The sequence below is a fragment of the Parus major genome, chromosome 18 (genome assembly GCF_001522545.3).
Source record: "Parus major isolate Abel chromosome 18, Parus_major1.1, whole genome shotgun sequence".
Lineage (NCBI taxonomy): Eukaryota > Metazoa > Chordata > Aves > Passeriformes > Paridae > Parus > Parus major.
Window position 1 is genome coordinate 3,449,537 of NC_031786.1, and position 19,427 is coordinate 3,468,963.

General features: G+C 39.8%; 1 protein-coding gene across 1 annotated transcript in view; it reads left to right on the plus strand.

Moving 5' to 3' along the window:
- Window positions 1-255: 255 nt before the first annotated feature.
- Window positions 256-19,427, plus strand: part of SMURF2 (SMAD specific E3 ubiquitin protein ligase 2) — a 60,007-nt gene continuing 40,835 nt past the window's right edge. The window contains exon 1 of the mRNA XM_015645432.3: window positions 256-665. Within this exon, the coding sequence (XP_015500918.1) occupies window positions 614-665 (52 nt within the window). The 5' untranslated portion in view covers window positions 256-613. The remainder of the gene's footprint in view (window positions 666-19,427) is intronic.

The window sequence follows — 19,427 nt, forward strand, 5'->3', positions numbered from 1 at the left end:
GCATTCTTACTGATCTCCAGTTCTCCTCAGGCCATGGCCATTGCCCTCATCGTTCAGAATCCCCAGGTTCTCTCAGGACAGGGCCATTCCCCCCATCCTTCCCGATCCCCAGCTCTCCCGAGACATGGCCATTCCCCCGGCCTCCCCGGTCCGGAGCGCCCCGGCCGCGGCCGCCACCTGACGCCGCGTCCCCTCAGGCTCCGGGGCCGACCCGAGGCGGGGCGCGGGGGGCGGGCAGGGCCTCCCCGGGGCAGGAGGGAGGGACGGAGGGAGAGGAGAGGAGACGAGAGGAGAGGAACCGAGGAGAGGAACCGAGCAGAGCCGAGCCCAGCCCGCCGCCAGACCGTCCGTGCGTGCGGCTCCGTGCCGGCTTTGTTGTGCTCGGGCTCGGGCCCGGGCCCGGGGGCGGGGAAGCGGAGGGAAGCGGGGAAGGCTCCGCTCCTCCTCCGCGGCCCCGGCCCCGCTCATGGCGACGCTGGGCACATCCGGGCCTCTCCTCCTTCTCCTCCTCCTCCTCCGGCGGCCGCCGCTGCCCTGAGCGCCCGGCCCGGCTCCATTCGCGCCTCCCCCGAGCCCTTGGCGGAGCAGCGGCGGGGGAGCCCCGGCCGGGGCCATGTCCAACCCGGGGGCCCGGCGGAACGGGCCCGTCAAGCTGCGGCTGACAGGTGAGACTGGGCCGGGGACGCGGGGCTCGCCGGGCGGGGGGCGGGAGCGGCTCCTCCGGGTGTCGTTGAGATTGAACCTGGGGCTGGAGCGGCCCCTCAGGCCTCGCAGGGAAGGGGAGGGCGAGGTTTCCCTCCCCTCGGTTCCCCTCGGCCCCCGGCTCGGCGTGTCCGGGCTCCGCCGCCCGCCCGGCCCTGGCCCCTCAGCCGCCTGGGCGAACTTCAGCCACCGCACCCCAACTTTGATGTTTATTTTCCCTTCGTCTTCTCGGTGTAAACTCGAAAGAAACAGTCACGCTCTTTGTTTTGATATCTTTGTTTGTTTCTTGTTGTTGTTTTGTTGGGGTTTTTAAGCGATTTCTTCAGCTAGGACTGTTGAGCTCTGGAGAGGCTCCTCGGGGCAGTGGTCACAGCCCCAAGGCTGCCAGAGCTCAGGAACTCTTTGGACACCATTCTCAGGGACAGGGAGGGATTTTGGGGTGTCCTGTGTGGGGCCAAGAACTGGACTCGATCATCCTGGTGGGTCCCTTCCAACTCGGCATATTCCATGATTCTATGATTGTTCAGAGTTCTAGGGTGAAGTGCCTTGTGCTGCCCTCCTCCAGAAGACCACTTGACCTCTGATATTTTAAAATACCATAAAAACGGTTCACCTGCATGCTGGGAAGGAAAAGAATCTGGTCTTAAATTCTTAAAACTATGCCCTTTCCATATAAAATACCAGGTAAATAGGTTTAGAGGGAAAAAATATTGAAAATTCTGCTGAAGCTTTCTTTAAAAAAATGCAAGACACTTGGAACTAGCTTTTTTCTTTAAAGTAAAGTCCTCCAGCACATAAATGATACTGTGTGTCCTGTAGCATCAGTCCAGGAAGGTAAACGGGTAGAAAAGAATAGCTTTACACTGTAAATACTCATCTCCACATATATCTAAGCAGCTTGTGAAGTAAATATTTTTAAAAATGTTAAAAGAGTTCTTATACTTTAGGTGCATGAGAAATATCTCCAGTTTAATGCCTAATAAAGAGAGGTGTTTTCATACTGATTTTTCCAACTATGTTATTTTTACAGAAAAAGTAAAATGTATCTGCTTATGTTTTACTCTGGAAATACTCAGACTAGATTTGTAATGTAGTTTTCATGGAGATTTGTGGGTGTCTCTATATTACACTTGGAAATAAAACTCCCAAAATGAGCATAGCTGGGACTGCTGCATGCAACAGTGCTGCCTTGTTTTTACCGAGTGTTTTGTAACTTTCTCTTCAGGTTATTGCTGTATTGATGCAGTGCTTTAATGCTTTCTTTCCCTGAGCAGTGAATGCTCACACTTGCCTATCTTTGAAACATTCAAAATGGTCAGTAGCCTTATTTAAAAGCATGGAAAATACTGTCTAGGGAGTTGTCTTTCTCAACTCTGTATTTTGTGTTCAAATTTGTTTCATATTTTATTTTTATTGAGGATTAAGCATATAATGAAACTGCCTGTGACAGTCTCAGTGTGTTGAGGGGAGTGTGATTGTGACCAGAACCAGGCTGTGGTTTTACACACTGTGGTCAGCCCCCAAATGAAGCAGGTACAACTCTAAGAAATGCTTCTGTTTTTTGGATTTTTGTCATATTGTATTTTAGGAAGGGAATGTGCAGAGCATGGGATGAAGGCAAAATTGTCATTTTAGGACTGTTCCAGGGTTAGCAGCTCTGGCAGGCACTGAGTACCAGTTCTGTTATTGGAAACTTATAGGAAACATTGGCCTGTTTCTGCAGTTGAAAAGCCTGAGGTATTTTCTGCTTTAGCTAATGGGCAGTTGTTTCACTTAAGGTCATTTGTAAGGAAGCTCTACATGTTTAAGGAAAACAATGAATCTTATTAATTCAGCTAACATGTTGTCAGTTCTTGCCTAGGAATACTTTTAAGTGTTCTGTGTGGTTTTGATTACCCTTTTTGATTGGAAAAGCAGTTTGAGGACTCTTGAGTTCTGAAACTGCTTGGAATTAAAAGAATCTGTATACCCAGTGTTTTTAAAAGTTTATTCTCAAACTGACAAATGCTATTTAATCTTAATTTTCTTTGGCTCTATGATACTAGCAGTCTTCTGTTTTGGCTTGAATGTTTCTGGGATTAATTCTGCAATCATTGTTCAACACTTATCTTTTCTGTTCATTATCTCTAAATTAGATGGTATAGATTAAAAAAAAATTGTTTTCAAGAACTGGATTCAATTAGCAGTTTTTCAGGACATAAACATTAAAGGTTTAGATGGAAAACATTGTTTTGACTGACTGGATAAATGACAGGGTAATGTTTGATGTGAGTCCAAGAACTGATCTGGAGCTAGTGCCCAACTTCTCAGTCCATCTTGAGGAGCCAAATAAAATATTTAACCTAGGCCTCATTTTGCAAAAAGGTTGACTCTTTGTTAGGACCTTAAGAAAGTTCTGAGAAATGTTTGGCATACCTTTACACTAAGTGTTTAACAGTTTATTTAGGTCTGGGTTCCACAACAGAGACAAACCACAGTGGTGGCATACTTCTAGTAAGTTTTTATTTAGTTTACAGTGCATCTGTGTTATATGTTTCTTATAAAAGGTTATTCTTTTGCTCCAAGGTGTAGCTATTTGTTTTAAATACCACTTGGGTCTTTAGTGATATGTATGTTGATACAATTCACATAATCTTGGGCTAAAAAATGTCTGGATAATTGTTAAAATCCAAGTGCCATGGCTTCTCATGATATTTCTAGCAGAAAGTGTAAATCCTTGTTTCTGATTAAAATACAGGCAGGGTAATTTAAATTAGCGAAAGTCTAGGACTGCACTGGTCTTCTGCGATATTTATCATAGCAGTTTATAATAACAATGTCCAAGGAAGTGTAAGGAAAATTTCTTTGACTCTCAAAGTTTAACACCATTTGATCTGGTCCTATCCTGAGTACATCCGAGTCCTACAAAAGCTGCAAGTCCAGTCATCCCCTTCCATTCCTAGTGTGATTTTTCTCAGTGATGTGTTGAATATGCAGATTTGTAAATACACTGCACTGACAATCAGAACACGCTATGATTTCTTCCACCCCTGTGTTGAATTGTGTTGTTCTTTCATTCTTCAGAAAACTGAGAAATGACCATTGTTTTCAGTAAATATTTTATGTCCTAATACATGAATTGTCTAGTGTTAAAATAGCTACATTTGGCTGCTTTCACTTAGGAGATCAATGACAGCTCTCTGAAGCCCACAAGGCTGTTTTTATCAAGGAGTTACTTTCTAAAATCAGTTTGAAGTCCACAAAACTCTGTGAGCACTAGAATATACTGAGTAATGGTTCAGTGCAGAAGTTTATTTAATTCATGTGTTGCAGGTAGTGTTTGTCTCAGAATTGTTAACAAGTAAAGATACTAACATAGCCATCAAGTACAGTTACATTGGTCTGGAAAAAGTGGTAATAAATATCCCACGGATAAAACTGGAATGAGCTGGAAGGGTTTTGCTGGTGCAGAATCAAACATAGGCCTGAAGAGTTGTTAGATTTGTTTTTCCTCCTTACTGCTTCCAGCTTTCCTGCAGGGTTTGGTGATTAGGGAAATAAAAGCACTGGGTGTTGTGTTGTGGAAAAGGGATCAGCATCTCATGTGCTGTCTTTTCTCTCTTGCTGCTTTACTGTCTGTTTAGCCCTCACAGTGCAAAGGTGGGACTGTACTGTGAAGTTATAGTGTTGAAGGAGAAAGTGCTGCTGTTTTACCAGACCATAGAAACTCTGTTTGTAATGCTAATAATATTTCTTGTGAAACATACTTAATATTTAGAAAAAGCTGGGCTATTCCTGAGCTTTGTAAAATAATGTGGAATGTTCAAACCTGCTTTTTGCAGTGGATAAATCTAAGTGTTAAATAAATCCAGTTGAAGACAGTGGTTTACCTGAAGCCTAAATTTTCCATCAGTGATGGTGGAAGCAGGACTGAAGTTTATGGATAGCAGAGCCTCATTGTGGGGACATCTGATTAATCAATTGATAAAGTAGCTCCCTATATTTTTGTGTAGCAAGGCAGTGGTTTTATAGTTGACTGAAACTATAGTGCCATTTTAGGTCAGTTTAAAATCTGAGTGCTGTTTCTTTTTTCTCTTTGTAGTCCCTGGCTTCACTTTTTGGGCCCTCCCTTGTGTTGACTCCAGCAAGTGTGTAGCTATGGGATGAGCTGAAAGCTAATCCTACCAGGAAAAAAAATGCTTATTTGTGTTGAAGAAGAGAAATGCAGAGAAGCTGCAAAGGGGGCAGGACTGCCTCTCCTACCAGCAGCCTGTAGTTAGATAGGCTTTGGTCAACAATAAAACAATGGGGTTCCTTCATGTAAGGTATATTTGACTTAAGTACTAGTTTTTGTAAGCCATGTGTCATTAAGAAATTTGAATCAATAAATTACATAGTAGGTGGATTAAACTGGTGCAGTCATAACAAAGTCAATAGACATGTGTAATCAGATGTACAGGGACTGATGGCTGCTTGGCCCTCAATATTTTCATCGAAGTACAAAGTGTGTGTGTAAATATATGCTTTCTTCTATACACAGTATATAGTTATAGATATTTATATACATATAAATCAGTTGTGGATCATACAGATGCCAAAGAATTGTAATAAACAACTGAACAGCTGTATGGAGCAGTTTCAGCTGTTTGTTTTTATGAGTAAAAGTTTTATTCATCTGGGTGTAAAATTAGATAACTGTGTTCAAGGGTACATAATGGGGTGTTATGGCAAGGAAAACAGAGAGCAGAAAGGATTTGGGGGAGGAAGTTGTAGTAGGAAAAGTTATATGGGGACTTCAATTAAAAGAATGAAATTCAGTTAAAAAAACCCCCACTATTCACCTGTGGCTGTACAATCAGGAGAGCATCACATAGAAGATAGTAGGGGATTTACATGTGTAGGTAACATATGGGGCATGTGTGGGAGACATATGGGAAATCTGCAGGCAGTCGTAATGGTAATGTTTAAAAAAATTAAAGCTATTGCTGGGAAAAAAAATAAAAGAAATCCTGGGGGTGGAATATTAGCAAGTAATGTTTAGAAATGTAGTTTTCAGTGAAGTTTAAAGAGTTTACACTGTTCCGTAATGTCTGTCTGCATAGCTGAACAAAGCTGAGAAACTCATCTAGTGGTGACAAATTATATTCTGTTTTCTTTGTTAATCACACTGAAAAATCTGATCAGACCCCAGATGAAAACATTTTGTCTTTGTGTCTGTAAGGTGAATGGGTAGATCCCTGAGAGAAGACAGCTTTTAATGTTTTGTTCTGGTTTATCTCCTGGCCTTTGAAGTGCTTCCATGCTTTGCCATCTTACTTAGAGTGACATCTCACCACTGGGCCAGACCTTTCTTGCAGTGTTTAAAAAAGGGTGGATGATTTCTCTGGGTGTCTTCCCTGCTCTCCTCACAGCAATGATGTGAGCTGGCTTCTGACTTGGCTGAGTGGCACAAGTGCATTACTGCACAGGCTGTTATGTGCTCGCTTTAATATATAAAATGTAAATGCTTATCACATGTGCAGGGCTGAGATCATTTCAGTGACTCCTGAGAGCTGGGAAAGATTCACCTCAGTGATGTCAGTGCATGGAAAAGGAGCTGCCATGTGTGTCTGCTGTTAGCAAAGCACCTCCTGTTTTGGGACGAGGATCAAAATCTTGAGGAACATTTGTCAGTAATATGTTTGAGGAAGAAAATTGTTTACTTTTTCTTGCTGCTTCATCTTTAAGTACTTCCAGTGAAAGCACAGATAAGATTGCTTGTAACCTTAAAGAAATCTTCATCTGTCGATAACAAAGCTCAGGACAAAACTGGCTAAGCATAATCATCTGAGTTGAAGGGGGAGATTGATACAGGATGGAGAATAGACATGCTCAGGATCATAAAAAAGATAAACCAAGTGAAGCTGGGATTTAGATCCACTATCTTTTGACTTTCTGCCCATGAACATTGTTTCTTTTGAGCTTAAATCCACAGAAATGATGGTTCTGCTTTGGGCCTTCTGAGACTATGCAGTTGGGGTGATTTGTAATCAGTTATCTCTCATATGCCATATTTGTGTTGCACTATCAGCTGTATTTTAGCATCCTACAGACTCTTGGGAATTGCTTTTTTTCCACTTCAAAATACTTTTTCTTGCTATTGCTCAGGCAGATCAGACCAGGAGGGCTGATATCCCCAGAAGTGAGTAACACGTATTGCTTTTGATTAAGTGTTACTCACATTTTCAAATTCTGAAAGTGAAAGAAAAAGTAGCAGTATGTGAGTTTCTGTGGCTGTATCCTGTTGGTAATTTTGTGGAACGACTCTTGGCCAGTGTTTATTTAACCCAAGTTACAAGGTTTGTTTTCTTGGAGGAAAGGAGAGTCACTCCATGGCTGTGGGATTGTCAGTGGAACAGCTTCAATGTTTCCTTTCTGTAGCCAATTCATTTGAGTTGTTTCAAATATGCAGAGAATGTCCAGGCTGTGTAATTTACAGGTCACAGTAAAACTGTGTACCCAGATTGTGCCATTCACACTAAAATCAGCGTGTGTGGTGCCATCTTGCCACAAACATCAGAGTGACAATGCCACAGTAAAGCTTTCCAACCCACAGCATCAGTTTTTGGGGTGTACGTGTCCCTCTGCTCCATCCTGTGCTTTCAGATGGAGTGGGCTGAGGAATACATTCACATTAAGGTTCATCTCTTGTCATCCCCCTTTTTCTCTGCGGGTAGAGGACTGTAGTGAATTGATGTGTAAATGAGTGGTGGCTTCAGGCAGGTTCACAGAGCCACAGGCTCTTGGTGGCATTTTCATTCTGCCTTCACCCAGATTTTAACATTACTGATGGAGTTAAATGGAGTAATAACTAATTATATCTGTCATGATGCTTCTTTTTAACATGCTTAACCATTTGATTTGGAGTTTATATATAGATGCATACATAAATTCAATTATAGATGCAGTTGTGCTTGTATTTAATTGGAGGTGGAATCTGTGTTAATACTTAGAGGCATTTACTGAACTTGGGTCAACTTGGAGATTTTTTCCTGAGACAGATAAAGTCCAGGCTGAACACTTCTAAAATGATAGGTAAAGCTCCTGCTTTGTGCATGTTGTAGGACATGAGGAAAGTAGATGGAGTGTACTTACTAATTTGTTGTTTAATTTTGGTAAAAGGCAATCTAGTAAATGCAGGTAATTTTTATGCAAAAAATGTAAAACATACTAAAATTAATTTTATTACTGGTAAGGGCAGAAAGATGTATCTGGGTTAGATATTTATGGACATGGCTGGTTAAAAAAAATTGAAATAAAAATCCTTAAGCATGCAAAGGAACTTAACATGTCTGAATAAAATTCATAGAATTGCATTCATGCTTAACTGCCTGGGATTAGAAATTCATGGCATTAATTGTACCAAGCATAATTGTACCAATACTCAAGGATTGAGGTATCCTTATGAAAAATACTCCTTCAATTCAACTCTTAACAGAAAATGTTCACCTTGTTCTGAAATTAATTATTTATAGTATCTATAAATATTTTTTTGGAGAAGAAATTCTTCCCATTATTTTCCCTGGTGGATTATAAAATAGTTTATAGCTCTGTATAGGAGACTGTGTGCAGGATTAGATGAGTAATAGCATTGTGCTTAGTTGTAGTAATATTTAGGTGTTGTCTTTTTTGTTTAGCAGCAAAGTTCTTCTGTCTTAATTTATAAAGGGTGGCATCAGGTGTGATATAAGAAATTTCATAGGATAGAGCTGGTGGTGTCATTCAGAGGCAAAAGGGGACATTTGTAGAGGTGAAACAGGACAGAGTGGGGTACAGTTGTTCAAGAGCTGACACAGGGACATGAAGGGACTGTAAGTTTCCCAGGTTTTGTGTCACTTTATAGTGGAAGCAGAAAACAAATTTGAGTTGCTGTGCTTGGGCTAAAATGTAAAGAAATGTACATGTCACGTTGCTGAGTTCAGCACTGAGCCAGGCTGCAATGATTCAATGATTGCACTGTCAGTGTGGAAATCTGAAGATACTAAAGATTTCTCTTTATCCTGATAATGCAAATACATATATTTTAAAGGACACAAAATACCCACTGCTAAGTACTTCATTTAAATAGATGTGAGCAACCTCATCCTCACATCTTCTGGAGAGTACTTGCTCAGCAGTACCAAGCATGAAATGAAAAAATTATTGCTTTCTTTAAGCCTGAGTGCACAGTGTATGACACAAATTGCCCAGACTTAAAGAAGGGCATAATGCATGATAAAGCAGAAATTTTCTAGGTCTTTTATTTAGAGGATTGTAGTAGAAAGTTCAAAAATGTTTCATACTGTTCTTGCAGAAGGTTCTTGTTAATTGAAGCTTGTGAACAACGATAAAAACTTTTGTGCCATTTTTCATAATTTCCAGTGGGTTGTGTATGTGGCATTTCTAAGTGTATACCTAGCAATTCTGGATGCTTGGTAAAGAGCAGAGTGTTGGTGAATTGAATCTTCAAATGTATATATGTGAGATATCTATATATAGGTATATCACACACAGTTATAATAAACTCTTGGTCAAGGATGTTGGAATGGAGAAAAACTGCTGTTGTCCTCTGTTCAAGTTTCTTAATGCTGCTGCACAAGGGAAGTGCCCCTGGTTTCTTAAAGAAGCAAAGGCTGTCTGTAAATTCCAGGTGCTATGCAATAATTCCGATTTGCCTTAAATAGTTGGATATCAGCTTTTTGTTTAAAAGTTAAAGGGCTTAAATCTTTGTGATTGTACTGAAGTGAGGGGGACAAGATTTATCTTGAAGTTTTGCTGTCGTGTAACGCTGTGGCCCTATTGTGAACATCCTTCATATTTGGGATTTCTTCCTAAGAAATGGGTTGTAAGATGATTTAAAATGTTGGCTTCTGCTTTCTTCTGCCGCGGGAAAAGAGAAGGTCTTTAAGGAAAAAATGACTTAGAGTAATTTTCAGTAGTACGTGCGTCGTGCCTGGCTTGTCATAAAATATTTGTGTAGTCTTCTCTCCCTTCCTCAAGCAGTTCCCACAGATCACAGTGTTCTCTCAGTAGCTGTTATGAGGGGGGCAAAAGGAGGTTAAAAGTTCTGTAGTCCCATCTACAAGGATCGACAGTAAAGTTCTTGGTTCCCCTCCCTAACAGCAATTCTGCCTGGGGGGAGAGCCTATATATTTATATTTGTCTGTGTCTCACTTGCTTCTGTGGCCAGGGGATCATGAAGAAATTTCTGTTCATTTGTGAGATGTGAATGTGGCATTGTGAATACGTGCCTCGGATTTCCTCATTACAATATTTATCATTTTTCCTGAAAGTTTCTTTCCTCTGGTGAATTGTTCATCCTGTAGAATCAGTCAGCTATTTCCTGTGTATCAGCATAATGTAACTTCATCTACACTGGACAGGACTTTGGACCAATTCAAAAAACTATATTTTTCATAAGTTTACTGAAATTTAGTAACCTCACTCTCCACATTTCATCAGTTCTTTGCAGTGTGGTCCATGCCTGGAGATGCACTTGTCCTGCTGCCACCTGTGTCACTTCAGGGGAGTAACAGTAAATGCACAGAAAAATTGTCCCTGGTCACCCTGACCCTTGGATTGCTTCTTTGTCCCTTCAGCACTCTGAGGACTGGGAGCTCTGGGGCTTGCACTTGCTTCTTCTTTGTATCATTTGAACATGGAATTGCTTTGTCTGTCTGAACATCTTGGCCTTTTACTTGCCATCAGTGGAATTTATAACTCTGGCTGAACTTGGAATACTGAGTTGGAGCTAATAATGCCAGCTCCAGTTAGCACTTCCATTATCAGACACTGCTCAGTGCTGTTAGCAGCCGGCTAACACAGACATTTTTCATGCTGAGGAGCTAAATCAGACCAAATTTATTTTGGGAAGATTCTGCTAAACTTCAACCAGTTTCAAAAAGGATTAAAAATACATTGCACATCATCTAGAAATGCTTTGTTCTTGTGAATCCTTTATTCTGGGGCAGAAGCGCTGTCAAACAGGGACATGGCAGGTGTGGCTGTATCAGCCAGGTAAGGCTTGGTGCAGGTTTAGTGAGGAGCTGAGCTCTGCCTCTTAATGCTGAACTTGGTGAGCTCCTGGTGTGAAGTCAGGCACTACATGGAATACACAGGGCACAAAAGCTGCATAAGGGTGGAGAAGGGACTGACTTGGAATAAGGAACTGTCCGGGGAAACAGGTGGAGTCTGATTTTTTCAGGACGAGGCACTGGTTGGTACCTGGACTCTGGTGCTGCAGCACTGAACGTGACCCAGGGTCACAGAGGCAGCCCAGAGTCTCCTGTTCCAGACCTTGCCTTTGTAACCAGGGAATGCTGTAACCATGTGATGTTCTGTTGGTGATCTGTTTTATTGTGAAGAAGGGGTTATCTACAGCAGAGGGGCTTTATGAAAACTCAAGATGCATAACATGCAAAGAATGTGAGTGGTTACAGTTGGAAAGAGGCCAAAAGTTTAAAAACAAACAGGAAAAAAACACCCACCCCAAAATTTCTCCCATCTGTTCCTTTGCTCCACATGTTCATCACCTTGATACTATATTGAAGAAATAGGGAATTGAGGGCTCGCTTCTGAGTGGCCGTGATTCAGAACATAATTCTAAAAAGGCTTGCAGATAAGATCAGGGTTACTCCTTATGTGTAGAACAAAAGGAATTCTTCAGCTTTTAGCTAACCTAAGTGAAGTGTTTTTTAAGACCTTTGATTCTAAGAATATCTTGGTCACTTCATTAATGCAAATATTTTCTTGCTTTAAAAGGGTGAGAAAGCGTGCTGTTAACTATAATTGAATTATGTAGTTTTTAAGGTTCCTTGGCTCATTTACACACCATATTTTCACAAAAGTTCTGGAATTAAAATTAATGCAACTCCAGAAGTGACAAGTTTTCTGAGAAGTGTTATCTGCTGTTGATGAGTTCATTGCATGAAAGATTTCATCTTCTTTAGTTAGTCAATGTTAATATGTTAAATATCAAGCGACAGAGAAAGCTACAAGCTATGGCAATCATCATTTGTACACTGTGATGGATCTTGCATTCTTTGTTAATATTTCTCTAGAGAAGAGGGCAGTCCTTTAATTTTAGTTTGTCCTCACTGGATTTGCACCAGAGCATCTTCCAGTGTCAGGGGGTTGATTTAGTACATCCTGCTCTGTTTACACTGAGTTGCTAGTGTTGTGAAACACTTTGATCTTCACTCTCTGCATGTATGAAACACACACAAAGGAGACTATAAAAGAATTTGACCAGAAATTACCTGTACTGGGTAGGTGTATCTCCAGCAAGAGACAGGCAGATGTGCAATTCGAAGTTTCTTGTAGAAGTCTGTATAGATAGAGTGAGAAGTCCCCTCTCCTATGGGACTTGTTTTCCAAAAACTGCTCATTTTCACACTTCTTTGAGCTTTGGACAATTATAAAGTTATTAAATGCATGATTTTGTTCAGCTGATCCCTTTTATCATGATTTAAGGTCAGTGTCTTGTCTGCTTTCCAGAAAGATGTTCAAGATCTGTTTCATTTTTAGGTATGCAGTACATGCATCACTTTCTGTTGAAATAAATATCTATTTATCAGCTTAATAGAAGAATAGTTAAATTTGAGAGTTTAGGTGGGTCTTTGTTGTTCTAAGATCATTAAATCTCTAAAAAATAGAGTATCATTTCCGTCAGATGTGGTGTTAACGCGTTTCCTAAAATTACCTTTTTCCAGCAAGATGTTTTGTTATTGGCACACATATGCACGTTTAATGGTTTGTTTTTATTCTAAGGGCATGCTTTCTTCATTGTATTTGGCTAGGATTTGGTTTTTTTTACATTTTACTTGAAGTATTTACAATATAGTTATTTTTGTTATAGTGAACCATTTTATTGTTTCAGAAGTGGATGAATCATATATTCTGGGTTATTTTTTCCTGACAAATATTTTTCTTTAATGGTTCCTCAGGGTTAGCTTAAGTTGTACAGATGAATAATACTTGAAATACGGTATCTGATTCATCATTTCAAATGTTACAATGAAAAACCTTGTGAAACTATATCTCTCTCTCTCTCTCTCTCTCTCTCTCTATATATATATATATATATATATACACACATCATACACACACATACAGATCTTTTGACTTGCAAGGACATCAGCTTTACATGGGACTGTGTAACTGTTGCAAGGCACTGAAGTAATTCTGCTTCTTGAGTCTGTTGTTAGCTCTTCCTTCACCTCCATTTCCTAAAATCCCAAGATTTTGTTCTCTTTCCCAGGTTTCTCTCCTCTGCCCCAGCTGGAAGAACACGTGCTGTGTTCCCTTTGCAAGGGCAGGGTGTTTGCAGTGGAGTGTTGGATGGATTTTATCATGAGGGAGAGGGTCAGAGGGGATCCTCTGCTACTCTACGAGGCAAATACAATGAAATTTAATTTTGGTAGCAGGTATAGCAGAAGGTAACCACAAGGTGGTGTGGAACCTGCTCATGATAAATGGTCTTTGCATGTTGAATCACAGTTTCTGTCTGGCCTTTCAAATCAGCCCCAAGTGGAAGAGTCCAGGTGTGTTTCCTTGACTGCTCAGCATGAATTCAGCAGCCAGATTTGAATGATAGAGATGAGTAAGTGGCTCCACAGCCTCCTGAGAACGCAAGTAAGCAGTGTCAATACTCCATATTTTTTGTTAGCTGAGTGTGCATTCTCATATTTTTGTTTATTATACTGAGGCTTAAAACATTTAGAAGAGTAAGAGTATCAAAAGGGCATCTAATATGTGGGCATGTCTTTCTGTGTGTGAAACCTGTAAAAAGCAGGTCTGATTTTTTCTGCATTTGTATAACTGATTTATGTAACTTGGACTGTAAAGTATTGAGTTCTGGTAGATTTTGTTTAGGTATAAAAATATCATACATAAATTGTTTTTTCATACATTTCCGAGATTCACTATGGGGAGGTTAAAAAAAACCACATCAACAAAACACCAAACCACAAAAAACACCCCTAAACAACAAAACCCACCCAACTCTCCCCATATTTTCTCTGTTGCTGCTACCTGAGTTTCTGTCTGCACAAATATTTATAAGCAGCAAGTAATGCACTTGCTTTTGCATGCACAATGCTCTGGGGAAAATGAGGAAATGTTTTAGTATGTGTAAGGTGTTTAATACTTTGTTTTGCTCTGATTTATCTTTCAAAGAGCTATGGAGGCCTGCCTAAAAAACTAGAATACACTCCCTGTGAGCTTATATTACCTTTGTTTAAAACAGTCAAATCTCTACTGCTGGAACTCCAGAATTCATGGCCAGAATGAAGTAAAAATTACTTCCAAAAGATTTGGTTATTGGATAAACTGATATGAGCCCAGCTGCTGAGAATAAATTGATTTTGCTGTTGCTTTAAATCTGTGATGTGTTGGTATTTTGGCAGAGTAAGAAAAACAAGGATATTAGAAAGTAATTTACTGCCCTGGGATTAGTGAGGAGTGTTGTATTTCTGTGACTGGGGCAGGACGGGCTGGTGGAGATGTGTCTGATAAACAGGACGAGGTCTAGTCTGACAGCTGGCAACAATAGCTTTTGCTCAAAGTCAGGTGTACCAAATTAGCAAATCTATTACAAGGCTACAGGAGAAATCTCGCAGAAGACAAGCCTTGTAGGCAGAAGTGCTGCCAAATGGGAAATGATTCATCGTCTCTGAATGGGATGAGCACTGAGCAGAAGCAGTTTAAACCTCAGACTGCTTTGGCTCATAAACCACCAAATATGCGATTAACACTTTATCTTCTCCAATCCTGTGGCTTTTATTGTCTCCTGAAGAACAATCTGTATTTAGCAGCAATATCTGTGAGACTCATTTGTTTCTTCTTATCTCTCTGTTTTAAGTTTGAATGTGTTTAGGTATTTTTTTGATTTTTAGCTAAATGACAAAATGTGTGTGCACCCTAAAGAACACTCCTGTCCTGTGACCCTTCAGCAACAGCACCTTTTAGTGAGGATGGTTACATCCAGGAGTGCAGGCACAACTCCCTGAACTGACTTGGTGTAGTTTATTTGTTTCTATTTAGTGAAAATACATGATTAGATGAAGATGTAGTTCAATGTAGAATGTCGGTTCCAAGGGATTTTGATTTTTAGTATTTTAAAAACTTGCATCACTGTAACATTAACAGTGCCATTCATAATCTACAATGCTGAAAGATGAGCAGGAAACATATTTGTGAATTCTTAAATTTAGTTAATGCAGAGAGGATGTACAGTTTACAGCAATGGAGCAATGTAAAAGGGAAAAAGCCTATGCCCTCTTTGTCTCCATATAACTGATCAGAGTTTTAATATATCTCTGGTCTTATTTTAGTATAAATTATCATATTGGCTCTAAAATACATAAATGATAGAGAAACTAAAGGAATTAGGTCACTGGAAGGTGTTTAGTATTAAATAATTGAGATGTCAGAAGGTAGTTGTGAGAGGAAATAACGTTGTACTTGGAAAGTAAATATATTTGTTTAGCAAATAATTATATTTGGGTGCCCTGGGATAGCACTCAATTAGCAGTTGAGATGTCCAAAGAGTAGTGTGTCTAGGAAATGCATGTAAAGATTCCTCTAGAAAACTGTGTCTGCTCTTACCTTGCTTGTACAGCCATGTAAGAAATGGTAAAAATCAGAAATTACTCAGTATAACATTTTGTGAGCAGAACTGCAAAAGGTTAAGGATTCCTAGAGTAAAAGGCTGCAGGGAAATTAGGGTTTTCCATTTCTGTGTCCCCTCAAAATCCTCATCATGTCCACTCAGACTGAAGTTCATAACTGGTGTTTGAGGTCCATGAAAATACTTGGGTGCTCTGTGCACTTGGAAGCTGTTCTGCCTTCTGTAATGAAATGTTCTTGAACTTGTTGGGAATATTGTCCTGGATTTTTATCCATTTGCTGTACTGCTAGGAGTGTTGATACAGTGTTACTTTTTGCATTCATTTAATCACTTTACTTACACATCTTTTTTCACTGTCAGCTCCTCTCTGTTATCTTTCTTAATCTTCACTCTACCCTGCTTAATATCTTCTACTCTGTGTTCTTCTTTCTCAAAAAAATTCTTGTATTTTTACTTCTTGAGCATTGCATCTTCCCAAAAGATTTCTGAAGTTGTAGTTTAAATTGCATGGCAATAGTTTTCGGCAAGATCCTTTATTTCCATGTATCAGTGAGCTATTTAATTTCATAGTGTTCTGTTTCTTTAAATTCCCTTTTATATTATTTCTTACAATACTATATAAATTGTACTGATTTGACTAAATAATTTAAGCAATTTGTGTAAAACCAAAGTAAAACAAAACCAAGACTTTATTGTGAATTGCTTTACTTCAATTGAAATAAATAAGATTGCTCATTAAGTTAGCTCATCTCTCTTCAACAGCAGCAGATTTTTAAGCTGTTTGGATTTTTTTCTGTAGGACACATGTTTAAACAGAGAAATCAAACTGAATCTGTCCATATTAAAGGAGTGCAATGACTTAATCAGTTTATAAATGGTATAGGCTAATAATGCAATAATCTCTTGGAGATGAGGCTTCATGGGTGTGTGATGGGGGATAAGTCTGGACTGAGGTACATGAAAATTTTAATGATGTTTGAATGGTGACACTGTCTTGGTTTTCCATCTGTGCTGCCTTTAAGCAGCTGGAGTTTTCCTGATTTAGATGATGTATTTCTGCATGTACAGACAGAATTCCATCATCAGAGGCATGACCAGCTAAAGGTGTGTGTGTATAGTCCACACACCTTCCTGCTGACCCTGTTTGATTTTTGACAGAAGCCAAACTGTCAATTTCCTGAGAGAGAGGGGCAACTTTCCAGAGTTGAAAGCATTTCAATAAAACCAATTCTCAAAAAAAACGTGAATATAGGGTTATTGTGCTTGAATATTTCAACTGCACTAAATAAGAAAAAAGCAGGATCCACATATTATCAAGGAGACAGAATGTCTGGGGTTGTGGATATTGATGATAATGCAGGAGGATATAAGAGTACATTACTCATCTGTATTGCCCCATATAATATCATGTCAGTACATCAGGTGTAGTAATAAAACAAAATTGTGCTGAACTAGGAGTTTAGATTAAGGGCAGATGCTTAATTAATGATTTTTGCTAGTGATAGTATCAAAAATTATCATGACCTTCTTGAACTCTTTAACATTGTTATACTTATTAGAGGATTATTTTTTATAAATACTTAAATATATATTTGAAATTCCAGAATTCTTTTTTTCGCCCTAATAAAAGTTGTTTCCTTTTCTCATGAGTTAGGAATTATTTCTTAAAAAGCATCTGACAATCCTTTTGGTAGTACTGATAAAATCAATATGTACAGCATTTTGCTGGAGTGGCATGGGAATTACTTGTGATGAAGGGTATATTATGTCTGTGCTTTTTTTTTTTTTTTTCCTGGTTCTTTTCCTTTCTCCTCTTCCCAGAAAAGCAGTTGTGGTGTTCCCCAAGGATGGTGTCTGCAGCAGAGACAGAGTTTTGAGACTTCCTGTTTAAATCACACGTGTGGCCATGTCCTGACAGCGCTGGCAGCAGAGCCTGGAACGCTGCTGGGATCCACAATCCCTGACAGGCAGGAGTCTGACTTAGCTGCAGGTGCCTCTTGTCTGAGCCATTTTAAAATTCAGGGCATTTTTGTCCGGTTGGTAATTAGATCATGAATTTCTTTTGTTGTTGCCTCTACTACAGCTCATTCAGAGGGTGGAGAGTTTTACTGCAGTGAAACAAATCCAAGGGCTCTGCTCCTTGCTGGCGGGTTTGTCAGAGGTGCATGAAATACATCAGGCAGAGCTATCATTTATTTCTCCTGTTAGATTTTCCCCCCTGCTCCTGTTCCTATCAAAACAAGCTGAGAAATAGATGGGTGAATTTCCATGCTACTTCTTTTATTTACCCATCAGAGGAAGGATCCTGTGCTCCCTTAAGTATTTTACAAGTTGATAATTTTGGATTAATTGCTTCTGTTTTGGTTAAAAATTAACTGCTGGGATTATAAAGAATTCTTTAAGGACTGAGGTAAGTTTTTTTAGCACAACTTTAAGAGTTTGAGATGAGTGACCCCCTTTTGTTTGCCTGAGCTCTTAAAAACTATTTTATTCCAGTATTGGCTAATTGAATTAGAGTTTACTTCACTCATCCTTGCATATAAAAACCACCTCTGCAGTTTGAGATTAGCTAATCTTGGTAATGTTACTCTAAAGTTTTTTTTTTAATGGACTATTTTTTTAATGTTGAGGGAGAGTAAGAAATAATTGAGCCTGTTACAGCAAATATGACAGCGAAGCTGCAGGATTCTTAAATCTTTTTAATGCATTTCTGTTTCCCACTCTGATTTTGTTTACTGGAATATAATTTTCTACTTGTCACCAATATGAGAAACAGAAGGAATAACTTTGAAACTGGTCTGAAAATTGATCTTGGCTGACTTTTTCCTTTGAAGTATTCTAATGGCTGTTAATTTAAAGCTGTGTTGTTCCCCCCACCCCAGGTGACAGCACAGTTTTGAGTCTCTGTAAGTAGTGTCTGTCCAACAGCTCCACAGTACAGTATTGGTTGGATTTTCAGATGTTGAAAAATGGGTGATATGGGATGGTTAGGCCATTTTGGAGGAGGGTGGAGAAGAGAAATGGAATTTATGGTGTATGAAAGTTATGCATTAGAAACATCCTGGCTGGTCTGAGAGGCTCCATCCATACTGAACCAGGAAATGCAGATATTCCCAATAGCCTTTGTTTTCTTAAAGTTTCCCATGTGTTACTTCTCCTTTCCTACTGAGCTGTGGCTGAAGCCCTAATTTACACAGAGGCCTGATAAGCATAATTTATTTTGTATTATTCAGCTTTAATTTACACACTTGGTATATAGCTAAAAAAAAAAGAGAACCAAACCAAATTTTTTTTGTATCTACTTACTCAACTTAACTTGAATTAGCATGAATCTCCATGAGAGAGACTTGTAAACCCTCCTGGTAGAGTTTGCAGTGCCTGGGGAGGGCTGCTATCTTCATTGCAAAAGTGGCAGCATAATTTCTTTCCTTTACCTCTTGAGAGGCATATCAAATAAACTGGACACATGAATAGGGTGGGTGACGTGTGTGGCAGCGAGCCCATCGCTGAATGAATCTAGGAAACATGGATGCATGAGCTGCTCAAAGGAAGAATTCAATGGTCTGGGGGGGTTTTGTGTTTTGTTTTACTTTTGGCTTGGAGTGGAGTAAGGGAGGAGAAGTGGAAAAGGAAGCCTTTTGTTTACAGTGAAACAATGCTGTGAAGTAGACATCGTGATGTAAAAACAGGAGTCTAAACATGGCAAATCTGGGCAGGCTCCATCTGGCCGTGGCCACGAGTCACTCAGCCGTCCCTGCACAGACTGCTGGAGTCTGGAGTCGCTGTCGTGTCGTCCTTCCCTTACAGGAATTTAAAATAGCCTTGGAGACTCTCTCCCAGAATTTTATTATTGCATGAGATGAATGATTTATTGGCTTAACTGTTTCAATCCGGTGATATCTCCTATTGGGAGAAGAAGGGATCGTGTGATGCAGCTCCTAATTCACATCAGGAAAAAATACCCAGATGAAGAGGTTCCAGAGTGGTTCTGGAGCGGTTCTAGAGTGGTTCCAGAGCGGGGAACGGTCCCAGAGCGGTTCTGGAGCGGTTCCAGAGAGGGTCTAGAGCAGTCTAGAACCGTTCTAGAGTGACCTAGAAC